Here is a 13,052-nt window from a genome sequence, read left to right as displayed (position 1 = left end):
TGAGGCGAGGCAAGATCATAACATTTCTTAGGAAAAAGAGGAGGTCAAATAAGGATATGAAAAATAGGGTAATTCTATAAATAGAAAGGACTAGAAAGTCAGGAAATAATGTATGTAAAAATATGATATGAAGAAATATGGTACTGTAAGCACAGGGGACAGACTATTATAAAAGTCAGGAAGTTTAGTTTATATCAAAGAGATCCAACTATTTAGGGGGTTGAAGACATCCAGAATTAAAGAAATCAACAAAAAATCTGAACTCAAGAATCCCAGAGTTTCATTTGGGAGATGGAACCAAGAAGTAGGGTAATTCTCGTAATTCTGTTATTTTTCCCTCCCCACCAAAAATACAAATGTGACTTTATCATAATTTTCATTTTGAAACTAGGTACTTAAAAATAACTATAAAAATCATAGCAATTTATTAGTTGTTAAAAAACTGAGTAACTTTATTTTTTCTATTTTGCCATTTTTGCCAAATCAAAGGATGCAAATCTGCACAGAAAGCATCTGAATGTTTAATAGAGAAGGGACAAATAGGACAAACTGCCAAATTATGCAAATTAAAGACAGCAGGGAAATGGTGCCCATTCTTACAGCTGCAACTTCCAGGCTACAAGAAGCAGGAATATGTGTTGGGGAGATAATAATACACTATATTCAAGAGAGCAGGGTTCCGGGTCAGGAGAACAATGCCCCCAGTTCCTCATCACTAAAGGAAGGGAAGGAGGGAATTTTAGTTTAAAAATTCCATGATGTATCTAAAAAAATAACTGGTCAAACTGACATATAAGCATTTTAAAATAATCAAGCCTAAAACTGGACTTTTAAATTATCTAGTAAACTCTTTGGTGATCTGGATTATAAACAGAAAGGCTTATTTTGAATGAATGCTGTACTGTAGGGTGAAGAAATGTTACCATTGTTTCCTCGGATAAATGCATCCCCATACTTATTCTTCAGTTGTCCATTTACATATTCTTCTGTCTGCTCCAGGGCTATATTCATGTAGCCATCCAAGCAAGCCAGGACCCCTGTAGACATATTTAGTCAAAAAGAAGAAATACAAGGCAAGTAGGAGTTGAAAATTACAGGGTATACCTTAGAGCAGACAATCTCTTTATTCATTAGCTCTTAGATGCTTAATAAAAAAATTCATACCCTAAATGAAACTCAACAGCTTAAGCACAAAACAACTCTAGGCCAATCTGAATGAAGACTAGGAAGGCAGTCACGCACCCACTACTACCCAGTAAAACAACAAACTGTCACTTCCCTCACGGTATGTATGACCACATAGCAACTTTTAAAGCATTCAAAAAAGTAAGAGAATAAGACTAATCCAACAAAAATACCATTCTGTGAAAGCTAAGCACAAGGTGGGCAATTATGCATGAACAAATGATCCTTGGTTCCAGTGGCATTTCCTACTTCAGCCACTAAGTGAAATACGGGTCTGGCAGATTTATTTCATCCTTTTACAACATCTATTGCAGCAGATGAATGTACTCCAGGGTTAAAAGGAAGTCTCCACAATCTGTTAAAATAATAGAAGAGGAGACAGCAGGTGCTCCCGAAAGAACATCTTAAAGCTGTGACTCACAGTGAAGAGCAGCTTGAGAATATAGGGCAACATATTGCATTATAACACATCTTGTTCTGTTTTGTTACAGCTATAATATTTTCCAATCAAAACTAATAGAGAAAATGGCCAAAAACATTTGAGGGAGCTTTCAAGGAAACAGTTTGAGTGAATCTTTAATTGTGTTAAGATGGTATAAATTTTGTAAAATTTGACCTAATGATCTTTTTCAAAAGATGAAAATCTGCAAGCCTCTAACTCTGTCTCTAATTTCAAGTGGTATTTTCTAGAAAAAAAAATTTAAGTAAAAACAAATACTAGATTCAATTAGTCGAGTCTATAAGTTTCTCATTTGATGTCTTAACTTCATTAATATGCTCCTCACTCTCTGCCTCTGCCCCCATTATCCTCTAAACAAAAAAGTTTCCTTTCAAAATTGTGTGTGTAATGACAGCATAAGACATTAATCTACCAGAATTCTGCTAAAAGCGGTAAACTCTCAAAGAACCAGAATGGACTGTGAATAATAAAATTATTTCCTAGCCAAAGAAAGCTTAAGCTATAACTTTAGCTCATTTCCTGCTGTATTATTTTACATATAAGCCACAATTATAAATGAGCAAGAAACTTCTGAGGCACAATATGCAAACCTGTTCGAAAACTAATGAAAAGAATTTCAAAATGAAATGTCCAGGCTGGGCACAGTGGCTCACGCCTGTAATCCCAGTACTTTGGGACACAGAGGCAGGCAGATCACTTGAGGTCAGGAGTTCAAGATCAGCCTGGCTAACATGGCGAAACCCCGTCTCTACTAAAAATACAAACATTAGTCGGGCGTGGTGGCGGGTGCCTGTAACACTAGCCACTCGGGAGGCTGAGGCAGAAGAATCATTTGAACTTGGGAGGCAGAGGCTGCAGTGAGCCAAGACTGAGCCACTGTACTCCAGCCTGGGTGACAGAGTGAGACTTGGTCTCAAAAAAAAAAAGAAAAAAAAAAAGTTCACTTCTAATTAAAGTATCTGTTCTCACAGCAAAGGCAAAAAACAAAAAACAAAACAAAAAACAAACAAACAAAAAAAACTGCCCAGGGGGTTAGAAATATAACCGTTTCCTTCTCCATGAGATAACCTCCTATACATAACCAAAACAAGACATTTTCTTACACAGAAACTGCTACAGAGAGTTGGAGGTTTTTCTTGTATGTTGTGTTTTGTTTTGGGTTTTTTTTTTTTTTGGTGTTTTGTAAACCACAAAATAAGCACGTTCTTTTAGTAAGGCTATCTAATAGTATAGAACATTTTGTTTTAATCGTATAAAGGCCACAAACAGACATTCATAAGAGGAAAAAAAATTATGGTTACTATCCATGTGAAAGACTGCTGAATCTCACTAGTAAACAAATAAAATATATGTAGAATGAGATATTACTTGTTGCCGATTAGACTGGAAAAGATGAAAAAAAGCTAATACAAGAGTTGGTGAGAACATGAAGGATAAACCCAGGTTCTCTGAAGCAGGGCCATGGAATACTCTCTGACTTGTAAATCCTAGCTCAGGGAATTGATTCTAAAGAGATGCTTGGTCAACTGTTCACAATATATGTCAAAGTAAAAGAGTTGTTTACAGTGGCAAAAAACTGGTCAACACCTAAATGTCCATTAACAGGAAACTGGTTAAAAGTAAAAACAAACTATGGTACAGCCACACAAGAGATTCCTATGCAGTCATTAAACCCTCTATATTGTCATAAAACTAAATGCATTGTTTCATGTTTAAAAAAAAAAAAATCAGGTTGCATGTACAGCTGATTCCATTTATGTCAAATTATGGTTATATAGAGGTCAAAACTGGTAAACTGTCTCTGGATGGTAGCATTGGGGAGACTTGGCTTTCTTCTATATACTTTTCTCTATTATTTCCTTTTACATTTCTAAAATTAAAACAAAACTAAAACATGTATTACCTTTATAAATAGAAAAATTTTCCCTAAAGACTACAGAGAAAAAAGGTCAGGCTGGTTCATCTCTTCAATAAAGTGGGTACTGAGAAGATATTGAACACAATGTCCTCACTTTAATCAATTGTCAGATTAAAATCCCTAGAAGTCTATTACTTCCTATGGGGCCATCAAAAGTTCACAGGTGAGAGGCAGTACAGGAGACATTATAGTACCTCAGTATTCCATATGAATCCATTAGTTTTACTATAAAAATAAAATTAAGCTGGAGATATGTTATTAATGGCAACAAGCTAAGGGAGCACATAATCACCAGAGTGGTTTCTTAACCAGGCTTATGAGCTGAGCCTGAACTTGAGTCGTAGCTCCTCCTTTACTATGTGGGGATGGTCAACAGAGATTTCAAAGGAAAAAGCTCAAGAGATTACTATGATGATTAATTATTCATAAAAGAGACCAAGAAAAGGCCACAAAACCCTGTGCTATGGTTTGAATGTGTGCCCTCCAAAATTCAGGCGTTTGGCAATAGGACAGTATTAAGAGGTGGGGGCCTTTAAGAGGCAAGCAGACCATGGGGACTTGCCCATTAACAGGATGAAGGCCTGCATAAAAAAAGGCTTCATGCAGTGTGCTGGTTTGCCCTCTGCCTTCTGCCACGTGAGGACTCAGCATTCCTCCTCTCCGGAGGATGTAGCCCTCACCAGACAACTGAACCTGCTGGCACCCTGATCTTGGATTTCCTAGCCACCAGAACTGTGAGAAAATAAACTTCTGTTTTTGAAAATTACCCAGTCTAGAGGCGGAGCTTGCAGTGAGCCGAGATCGCACCACTGCACTCCAGACTGGGCGACAGAGCGAGACTCTGTCTCAAAAAAAAAAAAAGAAAGAAAGAAAATTACCCAGTCTAGTGTACAGTGCTCAAGTGATGGGTGCACCAAAATCTCGGAAACCACCACTAAAGAATGTATCTATAAAACAAAAAAACCCACCTGTACCCCAAAAACTACTGAAATAAATAAAAAAAAACCGCACAAAATAAAAATTACCCAGTCTGTGGTATTCTGTTAGAGCAACCCAAGAGACCAAGTCACTCAGATAATGAATTAGTTAGCTATGCCTGTGAAATATTTCAGGTAACTTAACATACCTTAGTTATGGAAGATAAGAAATTCAGTAACTTTAAAAAATGGAATCTGAAACCATTCTTCCTATAAAGTTAATTTCAAAAGCACTGCAGCCTCTTAAAAATAATATTCTCTCCAAGAACAGAAAGGCATTTTTTTTTTTGAGATAGTCTCACCCTGTCGCCCCACACATTATACGTTATATAAGTGGGACATTCAGGTTGTAAAATGATACTCAATAGCTACCTGCCAATCTTGAATACTCCTGCAAAAACAAATGCTGCTGCACCAAGATGTTCTTCAGTTGAGTTGTTCATACCTGAGTTTACTAGGAATACCTTGCTATTACCAGGGAACTTAGGCACGGATGATCTCAAAGCAGACAGGAGACAGAAGTCACACAAATCACACTGAAAGGCAGAAGCACATGCTATACTGTCAGAGTTGTCCTTCTTAAAGGAACGACCGGCTCAGTTGTCTGGCCCCGCCGACCCACGACCCACGACCCACCGACCCACGAATCAGCCCGGCCATCGTGTGCACCATGTCTGGCTCCTCCAGTGTCGCTGCTATGAAGAAAGTGGTTCAACAGCTCCAGCTGGAGGCCGGGCTCAACTGCGTAAAAGATTCCCAGGCAGCTGCAGACTTGAAACAATTCTGTCTGCAGAATGCTCAACATGACCCTTTGCTGACTGGAGCATCTTCAAGTACAAATCCCTTCAGACCCCAGAAAGTCTGTTCCTTTTTGTAGTAAAATGAATCTTTCAAAGGTTTCCCAAACCACTCCTTATGATCCAGTGAATATTCAAGAGAGCTACATTTGAAGCCTGTGCAAAAGCTTATCCCTGTAACACATGTGCCATAATATACAAACTTCTACTTTTGTCACTCCTTAACATCTACCTCTCTGAATTTTCATGAATTTCTATTTCACAAGGGTAACTGCTTTATATACACTGGCAGCAGCATACAATAAAACTTAGTATGAAAAAAATAAATAAAAGGAATGATATGAGAGGTAGAAAAAGAGATATGCATAAAAACTGCTGATGACCCGTACTTTTTTGGTCTATTGGGTATATTTAAGAGGTTAATAAAAATCAGTGAGTCACATTTACTTATTCAGTTACACCAGTGAGAATGAAACATGAAAATATTACCTCGATAATCCACTCCAGAATTTAATTTTACCACAACCGGTCGTCCGATGATTTGCTTTAAGAAGTCACTAGGGGTTTGCTTCCGAAGACTCATTTTAACAATCCTAAATCAAAATATGAAAAGGAATAATAAAAAGTAAAGACCAAAGCTGATTATTCAACAAAACCCTTACAGCCCTTAACATACGTACAGAAAATGAAGTATTAAAGGACCATGTGAGAAGACATGTATTACTCCACTGCTACTACATGACGGGTAACATGTTTTCAGTACTTACTATGAGCCAGATACTAAGCTGAACATTCTACATGCATTACCTTATTTAGTTCCCACAACACCATGGCATAGCCTCATTAGGGAAAGTCCTGTGTTTACAAAGCACCTGCTCTTAATCACTTATCATTACTGCCTGACACACAGTCAGTATACCCATTACAACCACTACCACCTCCATTCAGTGAATGGTTGGTTATTTTATGCGGAGCATTCTGCTAAGGTCTTTATAAACACTACCACATTTCATCTTTACAAGAACCCTGGGAAGAAGGTCTTAATACCCTCATTTTGCTGATGAAAGTAAAGGCACAGAAAGATTAAATAATTTGTTCCCAAATGTGACGGAACATTCAAGTTCAAATCAGCCCTATTTTAAAGTCCATATTATATAGAAAAGACACATTTATGAACAACTGATGCCTACATGGTATCTCTGAAAAGAATTATAATCTAATGGTAATTTTGAGTGTACTATATGCCAGCACTTTTCCAAGAACTTTGTATGTATTAATCCATTTAAATTGCTCTACCCTAAAAGGCAGGTATTGTTTTTATGCTCATTTTACACATGAAGAAAAAGACACAGAAAGATTAAACACTCTGCTCAAGGTCACACAGCTAGAAAGCGGACAGCCAGCCCATACTCTTAATCACAACCTTAAACAGCCTTCTGAAAGGCAATAACATAGCCAAAGATTTTTAATTATTCTATTATGACTATAACAGATATGTGCTCTAAATAACAAAGAAAAAGTCTTAAAACTCAAGAATAATGGGAGTCTAACATAGAAAAAGAGATAGCATTACACACCCAAATCAACAGTATCAGACATGCAAAGCTGCACATCACTCCTTTCAAAATGCATCTTTTCTTATATAACAGCTCTCTTTCAAAATATGTTGGCAAGTTAATAAGACTGAAGTTAAGCAAAAACTGAGTAAAAATATTTCAGAAATTAGTGTTTCTGTTTCAGTCAAATTCAGCATCACTATTATTCAGCAGCTATATAGCACTGAGACTTAAAAATTAGTATGGAAACACTATTTTAAGGATTCCCTTCAAGAACTCAAGCTGTTCTTTTGTTTTCAATGAAATTTTTTCATTAAACATTCTTCCATTATGCTTATTTCACTCTAAGTCCATCCACTCAATAATCTGAATTTGTGAGGAGAAGGATTATTTAGAGATGTTCTCATAGTGAATTCATACAGGATCAGCAGATGTAGTAAGCCGGAACTCCAGGTTACTGGGTTCAACAAATATGTATGTGTACACACTGTGCAAGGAAATTCAAAAACATGTCATACACAAAGGCTCTGTCCTTAAAGAACTTAAAATCTAGAAAAATTTAAACTTGTTTTAACAGTGTGAATAAACAAAAGCAATCGTAATTTAAGTAAAATAATTTTCTTTAGCCAAGAAAAGTCAACATCCTAAGTCAAATAAAATACAAATTTCAGAAATTATTTTTGAATTTTGGGTTATCATTTGGACAATCTACACTGCCCCCAAGGTTTGAAAGATGTTTTTAAAATGCGATCAAGTAATTATTTTGCTCAACAAATGTTAATTTAACTTTCCCATTTAATTTCCAGCTTATTTTTTTAGCTCCACAATCTCAACAGATAACTACAATTACAACTACTATTACAATTACAATTACAACTACTATTCAGGACAACCACTTTTCATTCAGGACTCAGATCACACAGCAATTTTATTTATACTGTTCTGAGTACAAAGTGAAAAATTACAAAGTAAATACTGTAACAGATTCATTACCTTTAATGCGTTTAGTGAAAATATACAAATCTTCCTATTCATCTATAAACCGCCTTATTTACGTTTTGAACACGTGCTGTTTTGAGGCTGAACACATCTAGAGAGAATATTAACTCCGAAGGCCTGATACTCAACTGATGAGTCAGGTTCATCTCCTATCACAGATACTAAATCCCAATATGCCACAGTTTCATCATGTATAAAACTGAGAGGAAAGTAGCCACTTTATGTTAAAAACCACTAAAATACATTGTAATGTGACTCTAGTTCACAGAGATATTAACTACTTTAATTATTACTAATTTCACCTACTCATAGAGTATTTACAATTTCAGATTAAAAACATTTGAAAATCAAAAACTGGGAAGAGTTAATAACTGTCAGAAAAAAGAAAGCAAATCTTGACTATCAGTTGCTTGACAGTACAGGTTATTTTAAAGGTATTATTAACTTTCCACACCTTTTAAAAAACACAGACATGTTCTTCTAAGCTCACCAAAGATAACACCTTGTCCATTACGCCTTATCTGTATTCCAATTAACATCAATCTCTTCCTGAAGGCAATCAACACTTCCAACTTTCACGGAGCACCTGTCAAGTTCAGGTACACGGGGCTGGGAAATGTAACACAAAGACAAGGCCTTAAGCCCTCAGAGTTTACATTCTACAGAGGGCAAAAAACGTGTAAATAGAGAATTTTACAAAGGTGATGTATATTCTGATAGAATTATGCACAAAAGGGCAGAGAACACTCTCTTATCCCAGGTTTGGCAGATCAAAGAAGAATTTCTGGAAGCTAACACCTGAGCTGAGTTTGAAGGAAAAGGCATCACCCTCCAGCTGAAAGAGAAGTCAGAAAAGGCACAGGACATGTGCCTGGGTAGAAGGTAAAATCTACATTGGCAAGGAGGAGACGCCTCTGAGGCAGGGAGCTGTGCAACATTCACAGGAGCACAGAGTTCAGGCTCTAGGTCAGTTTCCCAAACTTGAATCATTAGGATCAGCTGGAGATTCTACTCAGTAGTTCTGGGGTAGGAGCCAGGAATCTATTTGAACAAGCCTAGGAAATAACTGGCAAGGGGAAATACTGTTGCCAATGATAGGAAACAGGGATTTTTAAGCAGGAACTTGCTTGGATTCCACTCTCTACTTTCCATAGCAGAGTGGAGATGCCCATCTCACCTAGTTTTGGCATCACAGTTTGACATTTGATTTTATTTGCTATAACCTGTCACTACGCCCTCTTTTGTATTCTTTATGTGGGTCTTTTCTCTCTCAAAATACTGTAAGCCACATGACAAGAGGGGCTCACAAGCTTCTCATCTCTTCTCTAGAATATCTACATTCTACTAAATCTCTTGGAAAAAAATACTTTTAAGGTTATTTGGAAAAGAGTATATGGGTTGCCTCAAACACATTTTATCCATCACTTTAGGAAAGCCATATCTTTTACATTAGTCTTCATTAGGCTTCCTTGGTACTCCCTGTTACTTAATGACTTGCCCATAAATTCATTTTGTATGAGTAAATTGGTCTTGACACCACAATTTTTCCCATCACTTGGCTCAAGTAATTTTAAGTTTTCATCTTTTAAATTGGATAAGGCAGAAGGAACAGTTCTGACAATTTCTGAAGCAAGAGATGAGTCTCTTGAACCATAAACACATAAGAGGAAAAAGACCTTTCTTCCGGGTCACCTTGGTAAAACTTCTCCTCTCAAAATTAAAGTCATAATCACTCTCTATACCTCCTCTCCCTCCCCTGACTCCTACTCAGGCTTGTTGTAAATGACCTATTTTCATAAATGGCTATTAAGTCAAAGGCAGTATATTTTCTGTCAGAAGCTACTGAGAGGTCTAGAATGAAAAAACATCTGCGAAGTGCCCTGCACGGAATTTTTTTCTTTTTGGTAAGAGAATGAAGAAAAAAAGAACTTTTATTAATCCAACTATGTGCCACCAGCGTTAGATTCATAAGCAATTTACAGAGAAACCGTGTGAGGTGGAAAGCAAAGCCAAGACTGACCCCAAACCCCAAGCGCTTTCACAGGTACAGCTGCCTTCTGAATATGTTAAGATTCTCTGGTTAAATCTTGGGGAATCGCAATAGAGGCAGCGAGAAATCCAGTCGGAGAGTAGCAGCACTGGGGAAAAAAATACCTAACATGACAAAGTGCTGTAAATTAGCCTCAAAGAAATACAACGGACAAACGCAAAGAAAACTATCTCATGTGATTTGGGTTATGCCACTGGGCAGAAGACATGAAAATCCTTATTACTTGGCAATGTTTACCTGTAAGTTTTTACCTACTCCTAGCATATTTACAGTTTAGGGTGAAAAAAATTTGAAAAGCAAAAACTTGCAAGGAAACATTACAATCCAAGTAACTGCAGCACTAGACTAACAGATCAGTGTCTGAGGAGGCGATCAGACACGGAGAAGAACAGCTCTCCAAGTCCTCCCTTCTGACACAGTGGAGTGCCTCGCTGTCTTGTGAAGGCTTCATACCAATCCCTCCTTCCTGAGCAGCAGGCGCTACTTCTCTCCCTCTCTCCCAAAGGCGAAGTGAGTCCACTCAGCACCTCTTTCAACTCTCGGTCATGGTCCTTATCAGGCTGCTTTGTAATTTTTCCATTTGCTGACAGGTCTCCCATGGTGAGTTTTAAGCTCCTTGGGGACAGGGGAAATATCCTACTCACTTGGTATCCCTGGTACCTAAGCACACTGCCCAAGTCTGTGGAAGAGACATTCAAGGCCAGTGCCAAGCAAAATCCCTGTCCAGCCCCCACCAACCCAAACTATGGATACAGTGACTAGTAGGATCATGCACGTACTTCAACAAATACTAACCAAGTAATCTCTATTAGGACCACCAAAGACGGAGAAAACAACCCTTTCTGTCATTCAAGAACCAGCTGTTTCCAAATCTAGAGATGCTTGTTAAAATGCAGATTCCTGAAGTCTACTCAGGTAAAAGCACTGTATTTTACATTTTATGAAGTTCTCCAGATAATTTATTTAAGCAAATGGTTCTCAACTAGGGGCAGTTTCCCCAACCCCACCCCACCCTGCTCAGGGACATTTGGAAGTATCTGGGGACACTGAACTGTCAAGACTGAGGAAGGTGGTGCTACTGCTATACTAGTGGGTAGAGACCAGGGATGTTGCTAAACATTTTACAACAGGACCGCCCTCCACAACAAAGGACTGTCCAGCCCAAAATGTCAATGGAAGCTGAGAATCTCCGCTATAAGCCCTAAAAAAAAAAACCACCAACAACGTTGTTCTTTGGTTTTAAAGTGAGGAGTTTTAAAGAAATCTCCAAAGTACAGCAAATGATAACCAAAAGCTACATTCTAACCAAATGATGGAGTGTAGATTATAATTAATCAGGGATGTTTTATTCTAACATAAAGGGAACCTGAAAACAACTGTCAAAATCTTGAAGGGGTTGCCATTCTAAATAATGGATTTCTAGTCTTGGCCATGAAAATAATCACTTTCCAATTTCTCAGTGTTACAGGTCCCTCCGATCATTAATCTGTTAGTACACTTTTAAAAGGAGAGAATAATCCAGGTGATGTAAACAAATTTTTAAATTCTAATATCTACTATGCCAGAGTTCAGTGAGAGACTGCCTGATGCAGCACAGGGTACTCACTTGGGAGGCAGGAAACCTGAGTTCTAATCCCAGCTCTGCTACTTAATTAGCTGTGTGACTTGGATAACTCATCATTTCACTTCTCATGGCCCCAGGTTCCTCATCTGCAAAATAAGGGAGTTATGCCAGATGACCACTTAAGTCTCTTCCTGCCCTAACATTCAGGTAGTAACGCATTAACTCCAGTGACACACACACACACACACACACACACCCACAAACATAAGCCTCTCAAGATTTCTGTACAATATTCAAGCAAGTAAAATTGCCAAACACCTGAAAAACTTTTTTGGAAAACACTGCAGCAATGTGTACGAAGGCCTAAAAAAGGCCTTACAGATGAAAGCATCTAATCTGATAATTTCACTTCTGAGAATCTAGTCCAAGGAAATAATCTAAAAAATAGGGGGGAAAAGGTTTATCAAAGTATTATCTGGGGTGCTAAGAGATTCAAAAATTCAAAAACAATCTATAATATCCCACAATCGGGAAATGACTGAATAATTTATGGGACCTACATTGCGATCCACAATGAGGGACAGTCAATCAAAAGAAGATACAAAACTAGAATAATATTTAGGAAGAGTTTTTAAATGGAAGTGGTAAACTATACTGTTAAGTGATTAAACATGTACACTCTTAGCTCAAGTAGAAGCTAGCATACACAGGAGAAAAAGATTGTAGGTGAAAGGGTTGTGAATACTATTTCTTCACTAAAGTCTTCCATGTTTGCAATTTTCTACAATAGTCACATATTACTAAGAGCAGTGGGGTAGGGTAATCCGCTTCATCCTAATGCTACACATCTTAAAAACGCCTGCTATGCACGCGCGCGGACACGCGAACGCACAGAAAACCTCGGGCGATAGGACTTAAGACCATACAATTGGGTTCCTAGGCCTGACAACTCAGTAAGACAGGCGAGTCGAGTCCTTAATTCCTGTGGTCAGGCGCAGCCACCCCGATGTAGGGAAGGGTTCGCAATTCCCTGAAGCCCTGGAAGACTGGCGAAGCCTAGGCCTGGGTTCGGGATCCGCTTTCCCGCCGAATCCTGGGATTAGCCTCGGGGCTCCCTGGGGAACTTCAACAACCTGAACTGGTCTCGGACGCCAACTCGGTGGGAGCCGGGACGGTGCCGCTACTCTCTGCGCAGTCTAAGCACCTCGCTGAGGGCGGTCCCGGCGCCCACCATCAGACCTCTCCGGCCATTCCGTGCGCGGAGAGCTTGGACGCGGCATTTCGCGGGAAGCTGCCACTCAGCGGTCCCTTCCCGGAGCCCCAGCCCGTTCCCCTCAGGCCCTTTCCGGGGCTGCCTCGCCCGGCCTAGGGCAGCTGCAGCCGCCGCTCCACAGCGCGACTGAACACTGGGGCGTCGAACCCGGGGCTACGCCCGGCCCCGTCATCGGCCCGCGCAGCCGTGCGGCTCACCTCGCGGGCGGGATCCAGAACCCTCACTCCAGGCGCCCCACGAGTCCGGCCTCCGCGGATGATCGCAGCCAAAAGC

At 39.1% G+C, this 13,052-nt stretch overlaps 3 protein-coding genes across 5 annotated transcripts in view; 1 reads left to right on the top strand and 2 right to left on the bottom strand.

The window, feature by feature from the left end:
* REELD1 (reeler domain containing 1) overlaps window positions 1-13,052 on the bottom strand; it is a 57,571-nt gene extending 44,519 nt beyond the window's left edge. Inside the window, exons 1-3 of the mRNA XM_005556025.5 lie at window positions 12,977-13,052; window positions 11,549-11,652; window positions 5,827-5,930 (exon numbers count right to left, since the gene is read on the bottom strand). The gene's annotated coding sequence lies outside the window, so the exon portion shown is untranslated. The remainder of the gene's footprint in view (window positions 1-5,826; window positions 5,931-11,548; window positions 11,653-12,976) is intronic.
* The window catches only part of LSM6 (LSM6 homolog, U6 small nuclear RNA and mRNA degradation associated), a 14,613-nt gene extending 1,561 nt beyond the window's left edge, over window positions 1-13,052 (bottom strand). The window contains exons 1-4 of one of the 3 annotated variants that reach the window (XM_015450883.3): window positions 12,977-13,052; window positions 11,549-11,652; window positions 5,827-5,936; window positions 924-1,037 (exon numbers count right to left, since the gene is read on the bottom strand). In XM_015450883.3, coding sequence (XP_015306369.1) covers window positions 924-1,037; window positions 5,827-5,920 — 208 coding nt within the window. In that variant the 5' untranslated portion in view covers window positions 5,921-5,936; window positions 11,549-11,652; window positions 12,977-13,052. The remainder of the gene's footprint in view (window positions 1-923; window positions 1,038-5,826; window positions 5,937-11,548; window positions 11,653-12,976) is intronic. The other 2 variants (XM_005556022.4, XM_005556021.5) reach the window with 2 other exon arrangements.
* LOC102141053 (guanine nucleotide-binding protein G(I)/G(S)/G(O) subunit gamma-5) lies at window positions 5,128-5,669 on the top strand. Its single transcript, XM_005556020.5, has one exon. The coding sequence runs from the start codon at window positions 5,211-5,213 to the stop codon at window positions 5,415-5,417; it is 207 nt and encodes a 68-aa protein (XP_005556077.2). The 5' UTR covers window positions 5,128-5,210; the 3' UTR covers window positions 5,418-5,669.

This window comes from Macaca fascicularis, chromosome 5 (assembly GCF_037993035.2).
Source record: "Macaca fascicularis isolate 582-1 chromosome 5, T2T-MFA8v1.1".
Lineage (NCBI taxonomy): Eukaryota > Metazoa > Chordata > Mammalia > Primates > Cercopithecidae > Macaca > Macaca fascicularis.
The sequence above is the reverse complement of the archived record's forward strand: the minus strand, read 5'-3'. Positions and strand labels throughout refer to the sequence as shown.

Bases quoted from the DNA above. Each gene is read 5' to 3' on its own strand.
- LOC102141053 (XM_005556020.5), top strand. From the start codon at position 5,211: ATGTCTGGCTCCTCCAGTGTCGCTGCTATGAAGAAAGTGGTTCAACAG.